Source organism: Harpia harpyja, chromosome 13, assembly GCF_026419915.1.
Source record: "Harpia harpyja isolate bHarHar1 chromosome 13, bHarHar1 primary haplotype, whole genome shotgun sequence".
In the NCBI taxonomy this organism is placed as follows: Eukaryota; Metazoa; Chordata; class Aves; order Accipitriformes; family Accipitridae; genus Harpia; species Harpia harpyja.
The window spans coordinates 9,857,121-9,884,818 of record NC_068952.1 but is presented as its reverse complement, the minus strand read 5'-3'; the positions used below and the strand labels follow the sequence as shown (position 1 = coordinate 9,884,818).

Here is a 27,698-nt window from a genome sequence, read left to right as displayed (position 1 = left end):
TCTGGACTTTTCCTCTCCCTCTTGCATAAGTACTATGCCATTTATCTTGTTGAGTCCTCCCCCATATACTGTCCCAGATCACATCCCATTCCCCACACTCTTTGCCACTACCTGCCCATGGGATGGAATGAACTACACATTTCCTGATGAAAACATGGATGCTTAAGAGCCACTGGAAGGAAGAAGATTACTCAGATCACTGGGACAACAGCTACAGAGTAGATAGCCAGAACAAAGCAGTTGGCAGAGAGAAAAAACATTTAAGTAGCAAATCTGCATCCCTTAGCCCAGAGGCTTAATGCACAGTAAGGGTTTAACACTAACCATATTTGGCACAAGATGGAATACAGAACCTTTGCTCAGAACCAGAAAATAATTAACTGTTAGAAATGAAATGCAGAGGTATAGTATACATTCTGCTCTGCTGGCTTTACACCTAGATCTGCCAAATTTCCAGCTACATGTGTAACAAATAGGGGGTCTTGGTGGGCTGTCTCCTCTGCTGAAAACAGATCAAACTACTGCCATTAGAAGTAAGGCAGATTAAAACCAAAGAAAAATAAAGAAAGGCTGCATTCACACACACACAAGAACAAATATTTTCCATGTTAAACTAAGCACTTATAAAGTTATCTAATGCACCATTAATTGAGGGTTTTTTTTAATCTCTCATTTCTCTTAGCCTATCCAGTGAAGCTAGTTTAAACCGTTCCCAGTTAGTTTCACTTTCTTTCTTTCTTTCTTTCCCTCTTCCTCACAGGCTGCAAGCACAACACTGGAATGTTTTTCTGTCACGAAAATACTTCAGTTAGCATTCCTCTCCTACGAGAAATTCCTTTTCTATTGCTTCTGCGAGAAGTCATTTTTTAAAATCGTATTTGTTTCCTTACAATGCTCCTTTAATAAAGCGTGATCGCGCCTCTTAAGGAAATAAGCTTTCCCTTTACTGCATGTGGTCTCACCCTGTCAGTGCTTTCATTATTTTCCTGTGCAAAGTCCTTCCCTGATGTCTTACTCGGAGCAGCACTCATTGTTCGTAAGGAGCGTGCATTCAGCCCGTCCTGCTGCCGCCGGCTTCTTCCAGACGATCCCTCTTCTCTGTCTGGAACGGATTTTGGAGGAGATCTACCTTGAAGATAGTTTAATGTCACTTAAAAAACCCAAACAAACAAACAGACGTACATTGTAAGGGCTGCCTGGGAAAGTATTAATATTGCTGCTAAACGCAGAGATAGGGTTAATTTGTTTCCATATTCTGCATCCTGCCAGACCGCCTCCTGACTATCACTCAGAGAAGTGTACTTCTTTTCAGAACAGACAGTATGCAATGCTTTGCTTAAGGAAAAGGGAGATTTACCCTGCACCGCAGTTCTCAGATGAGGTCCTTTTTCGTTGAGTACCAAATCTCGTTTCCTGTGACAGAGCTCAGAGAGCTCGACACGAAGGCAGCTGGTCCCAAAATCCTGGCATCAAGAGCTGCTGACCAACCCAAGGAGATCAGAGAACCCTGCGTGCTCTGCCTCTCTGAGGAACAGGCCCTGAGCAGGCATATTTACATCATCAGCTACGTCAGGAGTGGGAGAATAATGTGATTTTTGTGTAAACGATGCTTGTAAAAAGTCCTAACAACAAAAACCACACAGCAGCTACTGTTGAGAGAAGAAAATTAAACCTTTTTTAATCTATCTACATATTTAGATGGTGTTCTCTGCTATGATAACTTAACAACTTACTGCTCATTGAATCCTGTGCTGCAAAAGGTCTCATTAGTTGAGATCTCACTCTTGGCTTTTTGTTATAAAGTTCACTTTTTTTCTCAGTCATCACTCTTACCTAATTCATTTTTCCATTTCATTTCTGGGAGCTGACCTTCCTGGCAGAAACTCCGGGTGCCTGAGCAGGTATATTTCTTTTACTATGCTTTGGCTGCATGAGGAAAAACAAATGAAGGCATACATTTTTAATCACACATAGGGACATTTCAGCCATGCCAACCTGTGTTCCTTTTTTTGCTGTTTACTTGCACACATCGCAGGCTGTGCTAAGACCCTCTCTGTTGTTCTCCCAGCTACAATTTGCACCCATAAAATGTGTGCGTGTTAACTTAGCAGCCACAAATTGGACACAGGTCACGGTATCTCTGCTGCCAGCTCCTGCTCTGCACAGCCATCCATGCAGCTCCAGGGACAACACCAAGATTGGGCTTGCAGTTGTGCCAAACTGCGGGCACTGGTGGTTATGCATCAGTTGTCCCACGGAAGGGAGGTTCCTCCTGGAAATCCCGCGTATTGGATATCCATTCCACTGTTACTGCAGCTCTAAGAGTAGCTGGAATATGTTTGGCATACAGAGAGTGGCAGGAAGCATTTTAAAAGTTTGCCTGATGCTTTAAGATTTGATATTGGGCACAAAGTATCACCTACTTCTCAGTCAACAGGTTAAGTGTAGGGGGTGATAACTAAAGTTATTACCTTCTGTGGTAATTCTGCCCAATTTACAACAGTCCTACTGAACTAATCAGATCAAAAAGAAAAAAAAAACCCACAACTATCATTTCAGTGTTTAATAGTGAGACTTGGGTTGTAAGCATTACAGTATCTAAGTTTTCAACAGTATTTTCATTAATGACCTCAGAGCACTGTACACCAGGAGCTAGTACCATTATTTCTGTTTTACAGATGAAGAAATGAAAGAGAGGAGATGAAATAACTCTCAACATGGATATGAACTCCCATATAGTTATGAGAATCCTAAAATCAAACGTGAATAGACAGCAAGAATTTCTACTGAAAAATAAACTTTATATAAAGAATTCAGGAATGGAAACATAAATCCCATAGAAATGAATACACTGTTTTTCCAATGATTCTGCTGGAAACAACATTTCTAACATTGTTTTTCCAACCCTTTGGGGAAATCCTTTGGTGTTTTTATTTATTGAACATCAGGGAAAATATTAAATGCAGAAGTAGTAAGTAACATTGCTTCATCTAGAGGAGTGCCCAGTAGATTGGAAGAGCATTTCCTCAGCAGAGGACCTCAGTGTCTCACTGTGACACATGCTCAATTCAGAGGCAATGGCAAATCATAAAAATGCCAAATTTACACAAAGTAATCCATTACATACATTAGCAGCCAAATGCGAGATGCAGAAATTCTGTTTCCCGGGCTCTGCTTTGTAATGCTAAACCACATTTTGCCCACCAACACCTCAAACAGAGTCCCATTCAGGGCTGAATTCACCAAAAAGGTGGCAGTTCTCTTTTGAGCTTCCTCCAAAGATAAACATGAGACACCACTCACAAAAAAGCATGCACAAGTGGTTTAAAAACACCCTCTCTAGCTCCCTGCCTTAGCTTCCCTGTGGAGAGGGATGCACACACCCGTGGGGTCTGCTGGGCTGCTCTGCCTTGGCTGACTCTTGCCTGCCTTGGCTGACTCTTGCCTGCCTTCGGCCTTAGGGAGCTTAGCTCTCCCTTTAGAGGCTCCTGATGCCACTCTCGGCTGTGCCAGTCTCCTTGGTCTTTGCCTTTTATCAATTTAATGAATGTGCATGGACACACTGCCCAGTTCATTCCTGTTTGTTGTAAAATACTGGTTGTTACTTGAGTTGGACTTTGCAGCTTTTCATAAAGAGCTTTTCACTCTCCTCCCTCTCCTTTTATACGTATCTTTGATCACACAGATTATTACTAAGTTTGACAAAGGCTTATCAGTGAGTAGGCAACTCAATGTCCATTTAGATGAAGTGGGGCAGTAACATCTTTCCAGAAGCGCATCTTAGACTGGTGAATCTCACTGCACCAAGTAGCCTAAAATATGCAAAGCCTTGGTGATCTGGACCTCTTTGTCATCTTGGGCCTCTTGTGAAGGAGAACTTATTGAGGAAAAAGTGCTGATGTACTCTTCCATGTAGAGACAATATAAGGCCTGGCTGTTGCATGAACATACAACATCTTTACTGTGAAAAACAGCTGGCTCCACAAAGTTGTCTGTTCAAGAGCCTGTGCTTGGTTTGCAATACAATACTGATGATAGCTTTGTTCTCATTCAAAAGCACCTGTACTTGAAATATCCATCCCACAAAACGTAGGATTTGGCTGGAGTCAAAAAGGAAGCATCTATATACCTAGAAGTTGGAGAAGAATTTATTCGTCTGTTATAAACAGTGATCTTGAGAACGCAGCTGCTCCCCAACCCTGAAAATGTCTAAACTTGATATGTTTTTCAATTTCTGACTTGAAGGTCCACAGAACCTTAGAGCTGCATCTCTACTCACAGCCCAGGTTATCTCTCTGCAAAGGACTGGACCACGTAACATGTAACGTGCACCAAAACCTATCTAGGAGCCATAAACTACCTCTGCCTGAGTCCCTAAGCAGCAATACCCGTGGTGTCAGGCTAAAGTGAGCACTTATCAGCAGGGTCAGAATTTGCTCCCATGCAGAAAACAACTCAGTACTGCTAGTGTCCAAAGGCATCCTCTCATTCCTCCTGCGAGAACTTGTTTCATGTAAAATAAAATTCAGAAACAATATCTTTCATCAGGTGCTCTCCCTTCTCCCCAAGACAGGAGGGTGCTCCGAGTCAGCACAGTCTGTTCCTAGACATCTGAGCGCTCCTCTGTGAAATGCCAAATTAGCGCATAAATGCTAAGCACCATCCCTGGACTGACCTGTAAGGTCTTTACTACCTCTGGAGTCAGGGACTTGGTCTAGTATTTCTGGGTGACCCACAACTACTTTTTAAGTTATTCTCTTTACTGTGGCATCTGCTGTACCCTTTAAAATAAGTTTATGGGTAAAACACATAGAACGTAATTCTGAGTTAGACATTCTTCCATCTCATTTACATACCTTCCATCCTACCACATATCAGATATCACCTTTTATTTCTTGGATTATCATACAAACTTCTCAAGTACTCAACATTTCCTTCACTTCTTTATCGCAGTACACCATGTAGTCTTTAGGACATGAGGTGCTAACTACCGCACCGTGCACAATCGCAGTCTCAGTGAGGAATGTCTTGCTTTAATAGAGAAATAAAATGATATAAGGTCGTAAGCTAAGACTATCATAAAGTGCATTGTAGGTACCCTATACTTAAATACTCCCATGCTGCCTCTTAACTCCAAGTGAGGCAATTTGCCTAATGCCCATAGAAGTGACACAATTAATTCCCCTCCCTTAAATAATCCTAACCTTTCCTCTCTAATGTGCCTCTGTAAAAAAGAATGTTTTCTAAAATAAAACAAATTTTTAGAAAACCACCTCCTTAAAATCCTTAACATTAGAAATACCGTGAGTCTAAAAAGAAATTTAGAAAGTCCTTCTTTCATTGTGTTCAGATAACCACTGGAGACCCCTTTCTCTCTGAAATGGAGACCAAACCCCACAGCAGTATAATAAGCACTGTAAATACACTCAGTGGACTGAACGAAAGTGGCCTCAGCCATAAACAGCAACTTCAGCATCTTTCTGTTCATGTTTCCTGCTAAATACTTGCAAAGGAACCAACAACCTCCAGATTAGCCCTTAAGATTTGAACCTTTCTGTCCCGATAGTGCAGTGCTTCCATGTTACTCATCAGTCTGGCATTTTACACATCATTTGATAATAGGCTGGGTGGAAGAGGGGCCATAAGCATGACCTGTACCTAAGTGGGAGTTATAATTTCAAAAAACCACAGTTTGAAGCATTTCCCAGAGGGAAAGCATCTGCAGGTTTAGGAGTATCACTTAATGCAACATACTTTCCATGTGCCCAAGAGCACGGTCCTCTTGTAGTACAGTTAGAAAGTTGTAAATACAGTACTTATTCATCAGTCATATGTTCAAAAAACAAGGAAAACATAAAACTACCTCTCTGTACTGAATTGCACAAAGCCAGCCTAAAAAACCAGTACCATCATCTTCTGCAGAAAGAATTTTTGGTGTATCAAGCAAATTGTTCTCCAACTGGATCATTGCCTCTCAGTGTTTACTACAAATGTCAGCCACTATAGAAGTAAACCCAAAATTTCTTCTAGAAAAAATTAGGAAGCATTATAAAAGTTCTACTGGTATCTTAATGAGAGTTGTTTCACACACAAAAGAGAAAAAAAAATCTGAGTTATTTCACCTGAAAATTAAACATGGAGTCCCCTAATCAACAAGTGCTGGATAGTAAATATATTACCCAACATTTTACTCAGTCAAAAGGATGAGAAAAGGAAATTAGAGCATGTTAAGTGTACATTTACACTTGCTACTAGACTTTAGATACGGGAACTGCATGGTAGTTACAAAGTTAAAGTTAACAGTAGGGTCACTACTTTTCTCGCTGTATAATTTATTATTAAGCAGTATAAACTATGCCTGGCATGTGCAATCACTAGTTCAAAATGATAAGCAAAACACAGGGATTTTACGGTATAAATTAATGTTGGTTCCACTACTGCCAGGGGAAATTTTGCCACCAGCCTCAGCCAGTGTAGCATCTGCCCTCAAATCTTGATAGAAATGAAGTTTCAGTAGTTTACCAAACCGTGTGGATGCTAATTCTTTCCAAGGCCTGTTACTGGATAGAGTTTTTATTTCGCATTAGCAATCCATCTGTTTTTCTTTTGACCCACTGGTAAGCAAACTGCAAACATGCCACCTTCTCACAGCCATGATTCTTAAACAGATCATGATCAAGTCACAGAAAACAGGGCTAGGAGTGTTGTTAAGATGTCTTGATGTCTTTTGTCCTCCTCTGTGCCTCCAGGCAGGACCATCTACGCCCATTTCTGAAAAATTTCCAACAAAAGAAATGCTACAACATCCCGCGTTGCCTTTTTCTGGTCTTTTGTTTTATCCACCTTAGAAGGTCCTTCCTAAAACCTGATCTGAATTTTGTTGGGTTCTGTTTAACAAACTACTTCCCATACCCTCCCATTTCTCACCATGGAGATGGAGAATAAATTACTGACTGACTTTCTTTTCCACCAGTCTTTTGTATTCTTACAGCCAGTCACCATGTTCTCCCTCAGACCTCTCTTTTTCAGGCCGAGCACCCCCAATATCGTCAGTATTTCCTGACAGGTCACATTTTCTCACTCTCTTATCACCCTCATTGCTTTTCCTGTGGACTTTCTCCAAACTCTCTGTAGCTCATTTGGGGTGCACTGCCCATATCTGCGCTTAGAGGTACAGCTGAGCTCCCACCGAAGCTGTAAGGGGCAGAAGTCACTCCATACTCCTCACAGGCTATATTTTGTATTACATCTTCAGCACTTGCTATCAAGAAAAGCTCTTCATTTCAACATGAACGTTTCTTGTGCCAGCTTCACAACTATTCTTAATTAACTGGAACCTTTAACATTGTAAACAGCATTAAATTAGAAGAAGTCATACTTAATTGGTTATCTTCACTTAGCCTACACCCCAAAATGACAGAACATTTCAGGGTTACTACCGGAAATATGTAAACACAGGCATGCACACACAGCCCAAGTACAATTAACAGACTCAATCTAATCTGTATTCAGGTGCGGATGTACAGAGATAAATAATCTACAGATATAATATAAACACCCACACACTGAGTAGGTCTGTAACTGAGAGGTTTATCTAAGTGATTAAGAATACGACAACTTTTCCAGTGCCAAAAAGAGGGAAAAAAATAAATTAGATAGCTAAATATAACCACAGCTAAAATCCGATTCCCTTCCTTTATAGTCCTGAGTCTAGATAAATGTATATGTGGAAGAGATCATATCTACTTTAGCATGTCACATTGCCTGTTCCTCCTTCATGTAAACAGGTTCAACTCCTCTGAAGTCAGTCAAAACGCATATATAATGTAAATATGTGTGTGTGCATGTGTGTGTAAACCCAGGGTAAATGGTAGTAGAATAAGGCCCCTTATTGGCTCAGGTCTTGCAGGTAGTTGTGATAATAGAAAAACAAGAAAACTAATATACTGTAGTTACCTACTATGCAATAATTATCATGTAATTATACTGTAATTACAGTACCTGATTATTGATGTACTGTAAAATAAACTGTTATCAAGTTTTTTTACTGTTCACTTCTATTTACAGTCATCTCTGATAAAGACTAAGCCTCCCCAAAAATGCATGATAAAGCTTCTTATCACAGGTTTTAATGCCTCTAATAACTACTGTAATTCTGTGTGATTTAGTGCTTTGAATAATCCACCAGGATTTTTCTCTAGATCTTTAAAAGGATTGTAATGTGTACAGAGGTGTCGTAGTGATTAAATTTACAGGACACTTACCAAAACAGTGATAAGAAGGGATGTTTAATTAACACATGTACACGTTGTTCAACTGTACTATCATGCAAAACTGGAAAGACCTGAATGAGACCCCTATTTTCCTTTCAAAATGTTAAAAAAAATTAAACAAAGGATTATCCTCACTATACAATACAGAAGCAGACATTCTGAGGGCAATAGCAAATCCAGGCAGCACCTGAGAGCAGTACCAGCCTAGTGTTGCATATCAGGTAGAGCCAAGGTCCTGGTACCAGTCAGACATTCCAGAGAGAAAAGAAAAAGTAAGTCACATATGACAGTACATGGGAATTCACCAGCTGAGTTTGGAGATGTTGTTCCTTTGGCTAGCAGGTAGTTCAAGGACGTTGCAGCTCTCTTCAGCTATAATGCCTGAAAATATCAACGCTTTTAGGGCTCATTGATAAAAGTCATTGCAGAAAACCAGCTGAAGGTTACCTTATCAGATGTTTTTGAACTCCATGACTCAGAAAGGCACACAGGCACTCTAGAAAATCCCTTTTTCCTCCATCAGTAGATTTACTTAATGGCACAGGCTATCCCTTATTTATATAACAGATAAGTATATTTAAGTTAAGCAGTGAAGCGCCCCAGCAGACTAAACCCCAACAGAAAAGAGCAGCAGAGTCAACCATATAGTGGGCGGTGGAAGAGAACCTTTATTTTTCTAAGGACGCTTTCCACTTTAACTTCTACTGACATTTTGTCCACTGTGATGCTGACAAAAAAAAAAGTGAGAGAGAGATCTAAAGGTGTTATCATATACGATCAAAAGACAAAAAAGAAAAGTCAAGAAGCTCATGCAACCCATATTCCCACTGGGGAAATAGTCTTTTTAATATTAGAATTGTTTGTACTTTGAAATGGAAATCCCAACATCTGCAAGTGCATGCAGCTGATGTAGAGTTCACTCCTGGATGGGCAAGTGCCAGGTAGTAACAGGGCATGAGAACAGGCTTTGGCTCCATGAACGGAAACATAAACCTCTTCTTTGTAAAAATTATTCCTAATGATCTCAAAGGCCTCTTGGTTTAGTATGGAAGATGAGTGCCACTGTTTTCTTTAGAATGAATCCCACGTATTTCATATCACAGTCCTGGCACAGGGCTGCAAAGATGAAATCATTCCTTGACCATCATTGTGGGCACGCCTGCTCTGATCTGCAGTGCTATGCGGGGGCACACAAATACTGGAAATGGTGTAACCGCATTATTACTGTGCTCTGCACAGGCTTTTATACCCTGGTTCTCAGCAAGACTAATTATTCTAAAAGAAGCGTCACACTACTGCAATTATCCTGCTTCAAAAACCTGAGTTACATCATTTAGGACACTGTGCTTCACTATTCAGGCACATCCATGCAGCTTTATTTTTTGCAACAGATTTTTTGGGGGGGCGGGGGGAGGGATGGGACACAGGACAGGAAATTAACAGGAATAACCTCAGAGATCATGAACAAGGCAGAACACTTAAATGTAACAGGAATAGGGAGTAGGCACTGAGGGTGTCAAAAATCACGTGCTCCTGATTCTGACTATTTATTTACCTGACACACAGAATGGCTTACCCGCGTAATGCTCTCTCTGCAGCGGGTGAAGGTGAAGGTGTGGGAACTTCCTTCTTCCTTTGCTAGCAGTATTAACTGAGCAACGTGGGGAAGAGAGACTATGGGAGGAAATTATTTCTCATCTCTGTCATCAATAAATTACTAAGGCAGCTTTCAGGACTCCTAGAGAGTGTTTGAAACATATACCCCCTTGGTGGGCTCCTCCAGATGGGCTAGCTTACATGCTGCCCTCTTGCATAAGGCTGCAGTTCTTCTATAGGAGAACAACTGATTTTTAAATAAAATATACAAGTTTCTCCTGTAACACAGCCTCCTATTCTGAGCTCCAGAGAAAGGTAGCACACCATTTTATAGTCCGTAAGGAAAACTGTGGGCGTAAGACTCAAAGGTTACCTTTCAAGAATAGGATCCTACATATATTACTAGTATTATTACAAGTATAGAGCCTGTAGAGAGAGGGTAAAACTCCCAAAGAAATGAACTAGTTATCCCCATTACAGTCTGGGCTAAACATCTGAAGTAAATCAGTAGTGTATACAAAATTTGCCTGACCATAGGACTAGCAATGAATCTGGAAATCAGTGCAAGTTCATCAAATGTTTGGTACATCATGCAGACCAACTTGCGGGTGAAACTGAAATGGATTTAAAACCAACTCTTTCCTTCCTGGGAAAGAATTTACAGTAGTAAACATTATTTAATGTCCCTAATAAGGAGACATTGACAAATAAGAAAAAAAATAGCATCTACTCAGTGACTTGGAAATTAGCAGAGCAGCCTTAGTCATTTTCACTCTCATGAGTTAATCAGACGTTTTTCCAACATTTCCATATATGCCTGTTCTTTCCTTCTGTGCCCAGCAAAACTACAAGCTACTTCTGAATGTGATGGTTAATCACACTTTTGTTACATTTCAGCATTAGATGGAGAACAATTAGATTTGCAGCTGATAAAAAGGGGGAGGGGAGGAAAATATAAGAAAGAAGGAAAGAAAGAAGAAAAGAAGGAAGGAAAGAAGGAAGGAAAGAAGGAAGGAAAGAAGGAAGGAAAGAAGGAAGGAAAGAAAAGCTGTCGCCTCTTCAGCCAAATGACTCAGAGATGGTACATCATCATCTTCAGAAACCAAACGATTTGTGAAATCTTCAAAAATTTCAATGATGTAAGCTAACTGCGTGGAGGGTGGTTTTAATCTCGGGTAAAATGATCTGGTTTAACTACCCCTGAGTATTAAGCCATCCACCATCTTGAAGTTTATAATTTAAAAAGTCCAATATTCATGTAAGCATATCCAGCTTGCTTTCCCTTAAGGAAACTTGCCTTACCTTTCTAATCCTCTCTCTGGTCTTTACCTTGGTACTGAGACAGATGTCATAGAAGGCAATTGAATGTATTTCACTGGGATGTGTAGGCCATATCCTTCATTATTACAGAAACAAAAATATGCTTGTTTTGATCTAACTATGTGTATTTAAAGAATTACCAGCAGAACATAAAACTAAGCAGAGAGTCTATTTAAGGTCTGGGTGTTCCAGCTATTTTTACCGAAGCTGCCATGGGTTTCAATGGGAATGTTGCACGCTGAATGGTGAAAGGAAACAGCTCCCAGACCGGAGTTAACGCAGATCTGTGTACAAAGAAAAAGATGCTCACCCTATGGAAAGCATATGCAAGCTGAATTGCATATGTTAAATTAAAGACATCTGCACTTTGGCAGAATTTAGACAATGACTCACTTACATTTAATTATGTAAAAATTTCAAACGGGGCAAACTCCACTGTAGTGACTCACATTAGTGCTACCACATGATCTTCTGATAACTACATCAGTATATAACTCATGTCTCTGCTGCACAGAGTTTCTACAGAGAGAATGACATATTACCTGACTAGCATTAAAAGGACTCCATGTTCCCAGCAATGACTGGTACATTAAGTAATGCTTCAGAAAGTAGCACATAGTACAGCGAGGTTTTTTTTTTTCCCTTGACACAAAACTACATATCTTCTAATGACAATAATTCACTGTCATTCAAAAATCAATTTTCTGTTTGTGTTTGATTTCTTTAAATTTATAGGGTTGTGGGGAAGGATTCCAGAAGTAGAAACTTACATCATTTCCTTTTTCCAAGAGGAATTATGGTGCTGCAGACCTCCTTAGGCTTCCAATCCAAGACGCTCCCACCCTGTCCTTACATGAGTGGTAAACACACCCTCAATACCTTCAAGCACAAAACCTTCTGCCTAGGTCTGGCAGTAAGGGTACCAGGCAGTTTCTCATGTTTTCCTTCACAGACATTCTTGGACTTTTCCCTGCTACGTCCTGCACTTCTCAACATAGGTTTGGTTTGCTTGGTTTTGTTGTGGACTACCAGAATGAGCTGATTATGTGGCTTATGTCAGGCTAACAGGACTGATGACCTTGAAATGTCCACTGTGAAGAAAAGCTATCCTGCATTATTTGCCTCAGACTTTAAAAAGTAGCAAAACACTGTATCACTTCCTTCAACGTTGTTAAGAAAAGGGAGGGGTCCTTTGCTGATCCATATCACGTCCTTTTTCTGAGCTCTGAGAGTTGCTGCGTTTGTATCCTGGAGTACCACCGCATTACACTCCCATTAAACATTTGAAAAATCGATGTCCGCTACAAGGCTTTCTAAACACCATTTTCAGGACAGGACCCTTAAGTAACAAAGGGATATACAAAAGGCGTTTTCACTACAAAAGGAATGTATTAATGCAACAAATATGGTCTTTGTTAATGCCAGATGCTGACTACAGGTGTGAGTGAGGAGTATGATGAATGGGATGATGAGGAGAAAGCAATCTTAATTGTGCAATTAGTTGTGTTATGTTTGTGCAATGTTTTGCATAACAATTACAGGCCACTGGTAGACTAGTGATCCAAAATGACAGCCTTCGAAAGGAGTTCAAACAGCTAGGAAAGCCACTGTACCTTTTGAGCAACTACTTTAGAAGGCTAATGAAAAATGTAAATGATCTCAAGTGGCCTTTGTATGGCTGAAGCGTGATGTTGGGCTTGGATGCACAAGTGCAGTGTGCTTTCTCCAGCTGAGAGTAGTAAGAAGGAGCAAGTGTAGAGGATGCCCCAAGGGAATGCCCCAAGCTAGTGCAGTGCTAAAAGGTATGGGAGTGAAGTCTGGCCTCCGAGTGACAGAGCTGGTAGGAAGTGATTGAAGGTGTTGGGACCAGTGTGTGTAATGGGCTGGATCAAAAAACAATGAGCAAGAGGAGAGGATCCATAGTTTATTCCTTTTCCTTCCTAGCATCTACCAAAGAGAAAAAAAGCATCCTGATTGTTCTACACCCTCTCATTCTACCTTTCACTTATTTTATTTTTCAAAGCACAATTTAACTTTTTTTTCTAAGGGTTCACATAAAAGTTAGATTTAAAATTGGAATCCAGATTAAAGCTCACTGTTACAACTGTTCCTGGGGGTAGAGGTAAACTGCCCAGAATGTGATAACAACATGGGTGTTGAGTGATGCTCTGCTCATAGTCAACACATCTGAGCACACAAGAGTTCATTTCATCCTCGATATCACCCTAGGGATCCATACCAGTCACAGCTAGTGCAGAGAGGTATAAGACATACTGCCCCATTGGCTCCACGGTTATTCAATTCATGGGTTAGCACCACCGGGGAGCAGGAGAGGTGCCTTCATAGGCCACTTAAAGGTGTTAAATTGGCACACACCATAGCTGCCCTGGTCCTTCTCCCGGAGAAGAACTTGCGTCCTTTGGAACATGCTATCCACCAAGACAAAACTTGCCACTGACATTTGAATAGCAGGCTAATGAACATGAAGAAGAAAAAAAAAAAAGAGTGGAGAGACAAGGTAAGACCTGTACCCAAACCTTTATTTATACAGGATACCTTTAGGTCAGACTCTCCATTGCCTTTCAAATGTGACACTAGAATACCCTGGGAATTCTGTTTTTAAATAGTCTGCTCATCCCTTACTCCAATAAATAAATAGTTAGCGTATAGTGCTGCTAAGTCAAGCTGTTTAGCAAAGACATTTACTTCTGCACAGAAACTCAGCCCCTGTGGTGCAGAAGAGCACAGCAGTGTGCTGTGACCCAGCTCTCAGCCAAGAGGATGAAGAAGACATCAGAACAAAACAACAGGGCAGAGACCATTTTTGCTATAGCCCAGGAAAAGTGTCCACCCAGTTCATTGCCTTTAATGTTTTGACTGGAAGTGGGAATAGTTTTTTAAAGGCTATTTTATCCAGTAAGAGAAGAAAAAGGGTATTACATGACTTTGCGCTCTGGATGCTGTTTGTAGAGAAGCCTTAAGTCACAGCCGGACTCCTACAAATTATTTACTATTGCAGACTGATATTGAATATACAACTTGAGGCAGAATCACAGAGAGCAGGTTTGTATGTACATAGAACTAAGCTTCACGTTCAGTCACATCTCTTCCAACTGACTGCAAGCATCTCTACAGTAAATATCCAAGGCTCAAACACCCCTTCGAATTCATCAGCAAGCACAGCAAACAACAGTGCTGAAAATAGCATCTTTCCATTCAGTGCAATGAGACCTACCCCACTATATTATATGTTCAAAGAGGGAAGGGCAATCCTCTTCTAAACCTAGCTTCTCATGAACCTGAATCCAATCACACGTTCCCTTTATAACAGCCATCTCTCTTGGTGCTGCTCTACAAAATCTACATTGTATCACCACCACCTTAAAGGTCGGCTGTAATATTTCAATAAATAGAGAAACCGTGGTTTCCTTAAACCACTTGTATTCCTCTTGCTGCAGTCATTTTGGCTCTCTCCTATTGGTCTTGCTTAGCTCACTTTCATATGAATGTCAGATTTTGCATTTGCTGTGTGCTGTCATCTAGACTCCCGCTGTAAAACAGTTTGTTTTTCCCCCAGTTGGTGCACCAGATTAAGCATCCCCCCTCTCCAGAACAGAATGTAATTAAAGATCATGGGAAAATAACACACACACACTCTTCATAAAGTTAGAAAATTTCAGGTTTGGTTCTGCTTTCCAATTTTACATGCTCCACTTCACTTCTGTATATAAAGAGAAATATAAATGGCTTTGGTCACTGGATATCTATTAACTCCTTGTGCATCAGATCCTGTGAAGCAGAGATGACAGCAAGATCCACAGAAGCTTATGAGAAAGGACCCACGCCTCACAGAATCACACCCAATTCACCAAAAATGAAGCCTTTTGCCCAAATGGTTCTCTCTCTGCTTACTGCACAATGGTTATGAAACATAAGCCAGAACTGTCTCTATGTTCATAGTGTACAGGAAAATGTTTCATGATCTAGGTGAAATTTTTCATCTGAGAAGCCTGCCGGGATGATCACTTTGATAGTGTCGCAGCAGAAGAACCACTTGGGTCTGCAAAGGCCAGTGCTGGAGGTGCAGTGCCACAGTCGGTTTAAAGCAGAGGTTGTTTTGTACATCCCCACCTCAGCAGTGGCACCTCCACCTCAGGTTTGCTAGTGGTAGGTTGGAAATAACTGAGACCTTACTGTCTGTGGCTGTGGGGCCGAATGTCACCAGAAGAGAAATTAACTGCTTCTTAATTAAAAAAAAAAAAAAATTAAAAAGCTTAAACTGCTTCTACAGCAGGGATAAAAATATCATCAAATTGTCATTTCTCATCACAAGAGTAAGCAAGAGGCAACTGTTGATATTCAGTGTCTCCTGACAAGTTCTGGAAAGGCAAAAACCCACCAGGTGATCTTCCACTGTGAAGGCAGGTGGCAGTGGGAAGGCAACTCAGGATCCACATCCCAAAGTCTACCATGGCTAAATCATATTCCTATTTGCCTCCTTTTTTAAAAGGAGAGAGAAGGTAACAGAGGTCACTGAGAAAGAAGCTGTTCATGCCACATTGTTTGACACACAGTATCACACAGACAGAATTCATGACTTATCCAACCTGTACAACATTGTCTGTGGCGGATTTCTAGGAAATAAACCCAGATATTGTGATGCTTACTTAACTACAAAATTCCTCCCTCTCCCTCAGATAGGGAATAAAGTAGATGTTCACCTTTACTGATGTTCTACTGTAATTATTTTTTATGGCAATTCTCCTCCATTACTTAGAGGATCATAATGGAATAAATAGAAAAATGAGCTCAAGCCTGAGTATTCTGCGTTGTAATCTAAATTAAACTAGTATTACAAATTTGTTTACATATCTCAGTTGAGCTATGCAGTTTCAAAAGTTACTTGCTGAACGTAAACATGTCTCCTGATGCTACATTACCCACTATATGCAGTAAAATATATTCTAATGTAATACAATAAAACTGAAAAACCAATAAATGTTCCTATTTATTGAGAAATTGGACAAAAAATAGCTTATTGTCAGTTTTTAAAGACTGAAAATCAATAGATGATGAAAGGTTGTATTTTTTGTTACCATTAGACTGTTGACTCTAGCAATAAGTGAGATATGGATTACAAGTGGGGAAGTAAAGAACTTGTGAGGTATACAATTTGGAGCTTCTTGGGTTTTTCAGAAACTTAACGCTGAGTATTTGTGCAGCAGCGGCCATCTTGGCACCACTGTTAATGGGCCTCAAGAGCATAGCTCCTCCATTTTGTTGACAAAGCCAGCTTTAAGTGTCTTCCTGTCTTTAAGAGCATTTCTAAATTAAGGGGGCTCTTAATCAGACTTGCATCTGCTCAGGATCATGAGTAAAGGAGATCCAGCTTTCACATATATTCACATCCTGCCAATCAAAAAAAATAATCCTCAGACAACATGATGAAACCCCAGCTATCGCTGTCCCACCTCTCACGGGCCTGGATTGAGTCCACACAGCTGAGCTCCAGAGTGGGTTCCCCAGGTCTGGCCCCCAGGCCCTGTGCAGTCCTCACATAACAACAAACATAGCCCCACGCTGGACGGAAATTGCATTGACTCGGATGTCCAGTGTGCAAAGACTTTTAGCTCTCACGCATTTCTGAGCCTGCTGTCCTTCCTCACATGCGTAAGGTTTTCGACATCTGGGCCCTAAGCGCAGAGGTCCCATTCGAGTCTGCCATCTACACGTGGCTGAGTTTTACCCTGAAGATATGGGCGGAGGGAGGTCTGGAAAACACAGATTTTAAGCACCTGTTTTCCCAGTAGAATTTATGCATGGGAGTCAGTTTAAAACCTGAATTTCTATATTCATTAAACAAAAAGCGCACAACCGTGCAGAGGCTGCGAAGGCATTCTTGTCTCACAGTGCAAACACGTTAAAATGGAATACTAAAAAAAAATATGCAGTGATAAAAAACACTGAGCTAAACATAAACACTGCATCCATAGTCCTTAAATAGTGATCTGTGCCAAAGTTTTTCCAAGTGAACCAGTAGGTATGACCATTACATATAAACCCAAATATAGATGTTCTACCCTGACTATATTTCTAAACTCTGTAACAGAGTTTGAAAGGATGCCAATTATAATAGGGAGTTAGGGCTGCTTTTAGGATTTATATTCTCTTTGTACATTTCATAATCATACAGCAGCTCAAATCTGAGGGTAACGCAGTAAAAGCCTATACTGCCTTCAGATACGCAAATGTACTTCCCTGTAAAAGCGGACAGTGACCACTGGGCCTGGATGTGACAGAGAACTAGTAAAGCCAGCTCATGACCTTGTGCAGTACCTGATTTTACAAGTGCACAGAGGTGTGCAATTGTAAGTCTACAAAAAGTCCCAAGACCTTGAACGAGCTGACAGTGTGCAGAAATGGCCACCCTACTGCTGGCCCTAGTGCTGCACTTCCATAATGTGAAACTTTTGCTTCAAACTGAGGAAAACACAGAGATCAGTGATTTTCATATCACGGTTTCTTCCGTTTTCCCAGGTAGAAAGCTAGCTAGCTATTTGTAAAAAGGGGGCTGTTACCACATATGCATAATCACATACCAAAAAAAGATTCATGTTGTTCCTGTAAGCTTTTGCTTAAGTATACCATGGAAAATAACTTTGATGAAATAATTTGCCCAGAGCACTGCTTGTCTGGAAGATTTCTATAATTTAACTGCAGTTCTGTAAATAATTTGGTGATAGACAGGCCATCAGCATAATTTGGTGCTAGACCCATGCAACATTAAGGAAATGGCCAGCAGGCCAAAAATTAAATCTCAGCTGGGTCCTAGTATGTACAATGCACATTAAAAAACAGTCCAAATCTATTCTTTTTTGGAATCTGGTTATTCAGTTTAAAGGAAGACACTGAATTTTGCTTTGGGAACTAACACAAAGAAATGTCATGCTTCCTCTCAGTGAAGAAAAGATCACCTACATATGGTTAATCCTGCAGATCTCCATAAAGACATACAGAATTTTCACATGATAACAACCCAAACTACTATCACATCACAATTATATAGCACAGCATTTTGTACTGCTGCTGAACTACCAGTAACTTTCACCAAAGTCTCTCAGTTCTCCTGTGTTGTTACCCTATAAAATAGCAAAAGCTACTGCCCTCATTTTTAGTCAAGGCTTAACTGAGACCGCAAGATAAGAGGTACAAAATTGTATGCATGGTACATTGCACCTTTAATCATCTACCTACCTGAAACACTCAAGCAAGTAGTTAGACATCTAAATGTTCCAACTACAGGTTTAAAATAAATGAGTTTTGTAGTACATGACTGTGTCCACATTATTTGAAAATGGGTGTTCACATCCCCTCTCAATCTCAGTATCGCTTCAGCCACAGGCAGATCAGAAAGTCAAAGTTAGTAGCAGAGCCAAGACCAGGCATAAGATTTAGTATTTAGGCTGAAAAAAGGGGAGAACCAATGACTGCAGGACACTTCCCCTTCATGCTTCATGTCTGAACAATCATTTTTCCATCAGAAATGTCCACAATCAGCATTTCCTTCCTGCATCATCAGATTGTAAACCAAGATGTTCACTGTGGCTGCTGGAAGCCTCCTATGAGTTTTACCAAATGAGAAGGAAATAGCAGGGAAAATAATATACAAAACAAGGCAACAAAGCCACCCCTCTCAGCTCTACTGAAAAAAAGGCCTCAAGAAGCAGACACATTTATACCTCTTTTTCAACTGAAAAACAGAGAAGGAGGTGAAGTAGATGGGTTAAAAGCCAGCAAAGAGTAGTATTAAAAAAGCCCACCAGGTATTGTTGCAAGAACCTCTAGATAAGCATCTTAAATCAGGGTAAATTACACACCTCATGCTGGTGACTCGGTCATGGGAAATTATGAAGCTACGTGATGTCTCATTTGTTGTGCTGAAAACAAATGTAAATAAATTACTGAGAGAATCTCATTTACATTTAGAAATTCATCCCGATGCATGACATGACTGCTGATGTTTTTTTAAATGACACTTTGAGAAGAAGTGCCACTATTAAAAACAGATCATAGCCACCTTAGCAAGAGCCTGTGCTTGTGTGCGTGCACGTGCGTGTGCATATGTGCATGAGTGTGTAAAGGCAGACGTTCTAGAGAGATCTTTTGGATCATTGGGAAAAAGGCTTTCTTTTACTGTTTCAGAATCAAAATGGTGGTGTCAGAAGACAAAACCATCAATCTGTATTCTTCTGTGTATTTTTCCCCCTCCAGAGTGGGAAACAGAAAGACAACATTATGGATTGGCTGCTGCCAGTACAACAGAAAGTGCAAATACTAAAATCGTAGGAACAGAAAATAGTGTGGCACGTCTCTCCATCATCAAGTGTAATAAAACTTCCCCTTAGATACACACACAAAAAGCCTTTTGCTAAGCTTTTATCTCCCCCCTCCAAGTCTCACATTTTAAGCTGTCACTGAAACAATTGAGAAGGATATCCAGGAAGCCATAAGATGGAGAGCAAGTTGAACCGTGGTTAGCTAAGCAGCATACATTCAGGCAAATATCCAAATGCTTTAGGAGCTGTCATTCTCCATCCCGCGTGGGAAGGCTGCGAAGAGACGGACTTGTTCGTATCATGATTGCTCTTATTATTACAGCAGTGAAAACACTGCATACTAATGGATATGTTTTCAGAAAGAAGACTGTTAGATGGCTTTTTAGACTCTGTGCCTGGCTGTCTGGGCTTCAGTATCCGACACTGCCTCTCCCTCTCTTTGCTTCCCAAACAGAACTCTAAAAAAAAGTTTGTAACATGAGTGTGAAATAAAACATATTTCCAAATGGGGACATGACAGTGTTCTACAACCCCACATACGGCAGCATATTTACATAAGCCTGCATAGGTCAGAGAGTTTATTTGTTAAGGGACAAATAAGCAGGCCATGAAATAATTATTTTTCATTGTGCCCTGCCAAACCTATCCAGCCAAAGGCTAAATTGAGCTGCTATTGTGATTATTTGAACTGTGGAGCCAAAAGTCTTCACTGCAAAGCATCCCAGCTGTCCTAAATTTTATTCTGATGGCTAGTTTTCACGCTAGCTTGAAACTTGCCAAAAATGCTCCACAAAATAGGCAGGCGGAAGGCTTGCTTTATCCAGACCTACATCAATTACTGATTTAGAGCTGTTCTGAGAACTTGATTATTAACAAATCACTTCCCGAAATTGTTATGACAAGATTCACATATGCAAATGGCAAGCTGCTCATATGTACACAGCTAGCAAAAGAAATTAATACAAAGGTTCCCAGATTTATTTATGGTTATTTCCTATTGTGCTTTACTGCAAATTAGCCACTAAAATATTAAAAGAGAGAGATCCAGGTGCAGCACCACAGCTTTGACATACGGTGACATGGGAACACACAGGCCATAACTGCTCAGCATGCTTCTGCCTTTACCCACCTCCCTGCGGAAAAGGATGTACCAGTGCTTTCTGGCATCAGAGGAAGCAAAACCACCACGGTGGTTCCCAAGCTGCAAATTTGGTCAGCACACCAAGGAGCAGGTAGGATTACCCCAGGAACAGCCCAGATCACAGGCTTGGGAGGATATTTCATACTTTAAACAAGGTTGATGGTGGAGGAGGGGGAACAACAAATATATTTTTTTTAAACCTCCTGCTTCAAAGCTTAAATTAATCCCTAATAATGAAAGATTAGTATGAGAATGTGTAGAGAGAAGATTATCCCATGTCTGCCCATTGTGAGGCTCTTAGAGCTTTCCTTGAGGCGCCTGGGGTTGGTCATTGCTAGAGACAGAACAGGAGGCTAGAAGGATCTCAGGAGCGATTCATTTCATACTTTCTGCGTTTCTGTTTAAATAACTAAGACACAAACAAAAGACAATAAGGCTAATTGTTTTGAAGGCAGCAGACGTATAAATAAATGAAACGCCCATCATTTGGTATCAGGTACATCATTTGGTATCGCAACCCCGATGAGACAAGTGCACCTCGCTGCAGCTGCCCTCCTTCTCCTCCACACCTCCTACTATTTTTTATCCTGTTTGTAATTTCACTGTAATATCCTCAGGGCAGCAACCACTCCACATTTACACATGAATTAGAACAACACCTCGCACAATGGCATACCAGTCCTGATTGGACCTGGACTGCTCCTGGGAATGCTGCTGGGAATGCTACTATAAAAAGAGCACATAAATGTATAGAGTACCGCACAGTAACACACACACACATACCTTTTATCACAGTTAACATCGCTGGAGTGTTAACTCTTTGTTTTCCCAATAAAACTGCAGATCATTTCATTTATTTCTAAGCCCCAAGATGGCTGCAGGACGTGTAGCTAAGATCCAGCACACCTTCACCAGCATACTCTGTGAAGTTAGGTGTTTACTATGGATGTCTGTATTTAGTATTTAACAACATGACAGAAATGTTATGGAGTCTCATTACAGATGTAGAAGCATAAGTTGAATCTTGCTTAGGATTTGGATGGAAGCTACGTGATCCAGCTATGAGCTGGGGACATTCAGGCTGAGGAACCAAATGAACCCACATCAGTGTCAGCCACATCATCCCTGTGCACCCCTTACAGACCTACTGTGTCTTAACCTGATTAGCCCAAATTCCCTTCTAATTTCCTTCCTTCCTTGGGAAAGGCTTTTTACCTTTGAGCTAGTATTTTAATACATTCTGGAATTTGAAATTTTGCATATAGTAAACTAGCTATTTTCTGGTACTTCAGATATAAACAACTCCAATACATAATTTCAACTTAGTGTGGAACTGAAAATATAACAAGTAAAAAGATTTTAAAATCTTTATCAAAATAGTTCCATTTTTCCTAACAATTCTGACACATTAATTATTTTGTGGGACTTTTTTTCCTGAAGGACTACGAATGGCCAATGTGGTTTACAAAGAGCGAAAAGAAAAGGAAAGGAGTGTGTGCAGGTACAGTGGCAAATCAACAAATTACATGAGTACATGCATAAATTCAGGCACCTGAGCCCTCTTCAAGGTCAAGTTCCATGTTGTAGTCACTCATTCCAATATTTAAAATCTAGAAAAAATGAAAGAAGTAGCTAAAATGTAAAATATATAAAAAATCTTAATTAGAATAAAATGGCCACTTTGCCAGGCCTGTATTCTACGTTTGCATGGCATCAGAAGTTCACCTTAAAAATCTACCATACCAACTACAGCTGTTAGCAGTCATATTAATCTCTCTCTCTGAAAAAAACCACAAATGACTTTTTGTTGACTACCAGTTGACAGACCTCTTATTTACCAGACTAAAAATTCTACACCATCAAATTCTGTGGAAAATCCAAGATCATAATTTCTTTTTCTCTGGCTCCTAATGGGTTGGTAGCATTATAGGGCCTTCATGTGCTTTTCCACAAAACCTTATGCTCAATGCAAATTTTGTCCATGACATAACTAGGGAGAGTTTCTGTCTCATAGAACGTGACCCTCATCGTTGGACATTCTCAGTCTGAGCACTTCAGCTTCTCTATGAACTTTCCCGCAGCTCATGACTTAACTCTTGTTTCTTTTGCCCAGTGCACCCACGGCTCTAACCAAAGCAAAGTCTACCCAGCGTCACACTTCCATTCAATGGGAGGAAGGATCATTCAGGAATGATCTTCTTACTTCTACAAAGACAGTAAGAGACCGTGGTCTATATGGAATAGGCTATTGACAACTCTGCACACACTCAGTCATAGTCAGATATGTGACAAAGTCCAACGAAATCCTATTAGGGAACAATACAAATGACAGAGCTTAAAGAATACAGTTAGCTCCTAATTAAACAGCCCATAAATCTGTTCAGAACTTGCAGAATTTATCACCAGAACAGGAATCTCGAGACCTTTTACAGAGTCTCAATTTAACAGACCTGTTGTCCACTGAACCAACAACTCTGTTGCTTACAGATGAGATGTTTCACCAACTTAAGTACTATTAAAAGATGATTATGCACTGAGCTTTCCTGAAATTGTATAACATTTGCATGGTATAACACATACTCTTACTCGTTGACTGCAGTCTGATTCAAAGTGCTATAAATATGTTTGCCCTTTCTGCTAAGCCCGCCTAAGGGATTAGCAACCCCCCAAAAGTTCAGTTGAATATTAACTGCATTAACTTTGCAGACTGTAACATACTGTTACACTCAAACAGCCTACGGTGCAGTATGGATGACTTGCTTAATAAAAAATGTTTTCACGCAAAGCCCTATTGCTAGAAAAAAAGAATTTGCTCTGTCAAAGTGGGTGACCTCTTCCATGTAACTTCATAAAGCAAACAAATAAAAGGGAGATCTTTACAGGGATGTCCGGAGAAATGCTCATCGTTTTGTCTGTCAAACCAGATGGACTTCCCTTGGCAACTCAGTACCAGCTCCACTCTACATTAGAAATTAAGTCAGTTCACCATGAAAAAAACCTGTGAAATACAGTAGCAAAGTGTCATTTACTATAGTAGTATGAACTTAAAAACTAGAAAAGAAGTATGACTGTTTGCTTAATTATTTTGTTAAGTAAGTAGTGCTTTGCATGCCAACTCCCATAAAACCCACATGTGCCGAAAGACTTTCCAGCACAAAGTTATATAGCAGTGAAGACAAATAAAAGGAACAGGAAATATTTAAAAGTTGGAAGAGGGAGAGTCGATAGGAGTATAAAAGGGAGCTGACTTGATAGCTAATGCCAGAAGCCAAGGAAGAGCAGGTTCTCAAACTTCCTAAGTAAAAAGGTCCCAGGCAGAGGCAGAGGGTAACCAGCAGTATCTGATCAAAAGATGGAGAAAGGGAAGGAGAAAGAGGAAAACAAGAATGGCTGGGACAAGTTTCTGAAGGTTACAAGGTATAAAGTGGGACCAGTAGAGTTGCTTGAAGTATCCAATAGATTGTTAAAATACTTTTAAAGATTAAAAAAACCTCCTTCATTATAATCGCAGTAATACAAAAATGTAGAACATGTCTATTATCTGCTGAAAACAGAAATTGCATAATACATTTTCTTTGCTTTTATAAAAAATAAATAGATGAAACAAACCTTTTCTATGTTGCTGTGGGAACATGCAACAACTCTCAAGAAGACCTTGACACCGAATGCCGCAATGAAACCTTTCTCATTCAGTCTTCAATGATCACGTATGTATCAATTTGTAAAAATGCACTCTCCCATATGAAGAGTCTTGGGTGTGATCAGAAACCAAATCAAAACTTTAAGAATTAGAAAGCATATTTCTCCATAATGCTGTACACTTACTTGCTTCTGCCATTCACCATCACCGTTACGTTGTCTAGAAATGGAAACCAACAATAGATGTTGGTAATTACACAAGAACTTAAACTGCAGAGAGCCTCAGACCACAGCATTAAACTGGAATTAAAGCTTTACAAGAATGTTTCACTCCCTGCAATCACCTCCCTCCCTTACACACACACACTGTACACCTGTTACCCACCAGCCAGATGGGACTGAATTCTCCTGAATCAGATCATGGATTTTTAAGCTCAGCTTGAGTTCAATTGGATTTCAAGACATCAAAATATATTACCATTTCACATTTAAAAAATTACATTGGTGTCCAGGAACTCCTAGTTTCAGTGTTGTTTGCACAATTAGGTATGTATTAAAGTGGGATTATTGCCCCAAATCTACTAATACAAATAAATAAAATGCAGCTTTGCAACAACTTTTAATTTAATTACATATGCTCACTTAATGCGTGTAAAACAGAAACAAGCTGATTTTACATCATCATTGTGTTAAGCAAGATTGGGAATTTAGCTAATCCATAGTGACCAGTAGTGTTTTTTTAAAAGTCCATAAAGGCAATTTAGCAGCCCAAACTCACTTAAACATTGTAGGAACGGGCCCTTAATGCACAGGTATCATAAAATATTAACACATGTTAAGAAAAAACTGGGAAGCATTATATTCCTAGAGAATTTGCTAAGCTTGCATAATGTAACATTTATCATCAATAAAGTTTCTTCAGCTAAGAGACCTCTAGCCTGTTCTTCAGAAGGAGGTCTCTTTCTCTCTCTTTCTACTCCAGCATCACAGCTCCACCAAGTCCCTGTTTCCTGCACTTCAGTAGGCTGCTTGTAACTGGCAAAGTGACGTTTTTAATCAGGACTGGCCTCCAAACTAGTCTTTCTCTTCCCTTTCCATCGGTCCTGAAACCAATTTGAGACTTGCAGGGGGTTAACAAGTCATCGGCCAGCAGCAAGACGTTCTCCGCAGGGACCACAGGCATCTGGAAGCTGCTGCCGGTGGTGTTCCGCCAGAGCCGTGTCTGGCAAGCGCCGGGGCGCAGAAATGCGAGTCCTGCTTGCTTGGCCAGCCTTGGACTGACCTTTAGTCATAACGGGGAACAGGAGTTTTGTTAGTGAACACAGAGTTCTGGTCTACACATTTTTTAAATTGATTATTTTATTGATGTAAAGTGCCCAGGTGCCCTCATGACAGTCACTAATATAGATTTTGAAAATAAAATTAATTAAGGGCCAGTCTGGACCACCTTTACTGTCATCATGTAGTACCCTTTTCTACAAGTAACAATGCTATCAACCAGCGAGCACAAGTATAGTGTTTTGTAGAGTATTTCATTACATCTGAAAACGCTTGACTATGGAGGTCAAGATCACTGTCACCTATCTACACGCGCCCATGCACACACACGCACTCTCTCACTCTTCTCTCCTACCTTCCAAAAGGGGAACAGAAGCACAGAAAACTTAACCGACAAAAGTCCGTGCCGGAGTGCCAGCTGTGCCGCACCAGGCCCTGTCCCTCCAGACCGCAGCGAGAGCGCGGCACGGCGCGAGCCTGAGCGGGAGCAGAGCAGCCTGGCACGCAGGCTAATCTGAATTACACTCATCCAGCCTTTGAAATGGTTCCTCATTAGCTGCGGGTTAATGGAGTCCCAATGAGTAGTGTTATTTTCATCCCCTGCCTACTGAACACAAAATTCATTTGCAAATATCCTGTAAAATACTGCAAAGCAAGCCAAAGAGATATGACAACATAAGAGGCATACTATTTATGGAATGCACTTACCGTCATTTAGAAAAGGAAGCTGACATGAGCAACAGCCTAAATTTAGCAACACATTTAGTTTTTATTCACCAGTCACAATGACAACATTTTAGAAGGCTACCGCACACCTTGTGCGCCGAAAGATTCCACTGAAATCAAGACAGACTTTGATCTGAAAGGAATTCGGGATCAGCTCCTTAATGAATACAACACTGAGTTAAATTAAGGCAATCACCATCTTGACTTTCTATTCCAAGTAGATATAAAATTACATTGATTGCAGGAAATGGTGGCATTCAAACAATATTGCAATGGCCAAAGCCTGAAAGCTAAATTCATTGTCGAGCTAAACTAGGCTTTCAGAGGGCACCATTTGATTTGAGGGAAAAAAGCATCTACAAACCACATATTTTCAATTAATAGTTTAAAAGGCACAGAGTAAGAAAGGAAAAACACTGGTCAATATGCCACATGCCACTCAAAGGAGCAGAGTCTCTGCATGTAGATACTGTGTATACATATATATACAGGTGGGTGCACACATGTGGTTTTGTGGAGGGGGGGTTTAAGGCAGGCTGTACTACAGAGGCCAAATTTGAGATCCAGAAAGATGCAATGTATTTCAGAACAACCTGAGAATGCTCTTTTATCCACGCTATCTTAATTCAAAAGTAATTTCAACTCAACAGCACGTGAAGTTAAACCTAGTTCTCTTGAAAACTCAGAAAAAGAATTAATTCGAACCCTTACCTTTGGCACCTTAAAGACTTTTGGCCATGACTTACCTGTATAAATAGAAAGAACTAATTTACTACAGAAATGCCCATGGGCAAACATGTTCTGGCTAATGAAGTGTTCAGCTTTTGCATGATTAACCAGCTGGTGGGGGTGGTGTAAAAATCACAGGGCATAAAATAATAAGAAAAATTGATTAGCAGCTCTCTTTTAAAGCACTCTATGAAAAATTTCCTTATTTTTGCTCAGCAGTTTGGAAAGTGACTGTACAGAAAGATAGACTCAAATGACTTACCAAGGAGCCAGGCAGAGACTGCACCAGGCACTCACTCCTCCAAGACCTGCATCGCAGAGAGGTTCAAGTGAAAAGCGAGATACTAACCAGCGGCATGGCTGGATTACTTATACAACAGGTCCTCCCACTAGTCATAAAGGTAATTTTCTACTATATTGCGAAAGACGTTATATAAAGTTAAAGCTATGACTGTGCTTTGAGTCAGTTCAGTTTCTTCCCCAGAGCTCTACACTTGAGCACCTTAGCTGGTTACAGCTACTCCTGTGAGCCAATTTACGAAGTGCCTCCATACGAGTCAAGGGATTCATATGCTACTTAGAAATAATGCACACATTTAAGTGATGCTACGTAAAGAAGATGGGTATTGCACTCACTAGGGACAAAAATCCCCTTGCCCT

General features: G+C 40.4%; 1 protein-coding gene across 14 annotated transcripts in view; it reads right to left on the bottom strand.

The window, feature by feature from the left end:
• The window catches only part of ESRRG (estrogen related receptor gamma), a 407,255-nt gene that overhangs the window by 324,828 nt on the left and 54,729 nt on the right, over positions 1-27,698 (bottom strand). For 5 of the 14 annotated variants that reach the window (XM_052805607.1, XM_052805622.1, XM_052805615.1 and 2 more), the window contains exon 2: positions 27,301-27,346. The exons of 7 other annotated variants lie outside the window; for them this stretch is intronic. In XM_052805607.1, the coding sequence (XP_052661567.1) occupies positions 27,301-27,346 (46 nt within the window). Of the gene's footprint in view, positions 1-27,020; positions 27,056-27,300; positions 27,347-27,698 lie in introns of all 14 variants that reach the window. 2 more of the 14 variants (XM_052805618.1, XM_052805606.1) reach the window with 1 other exon arrangement.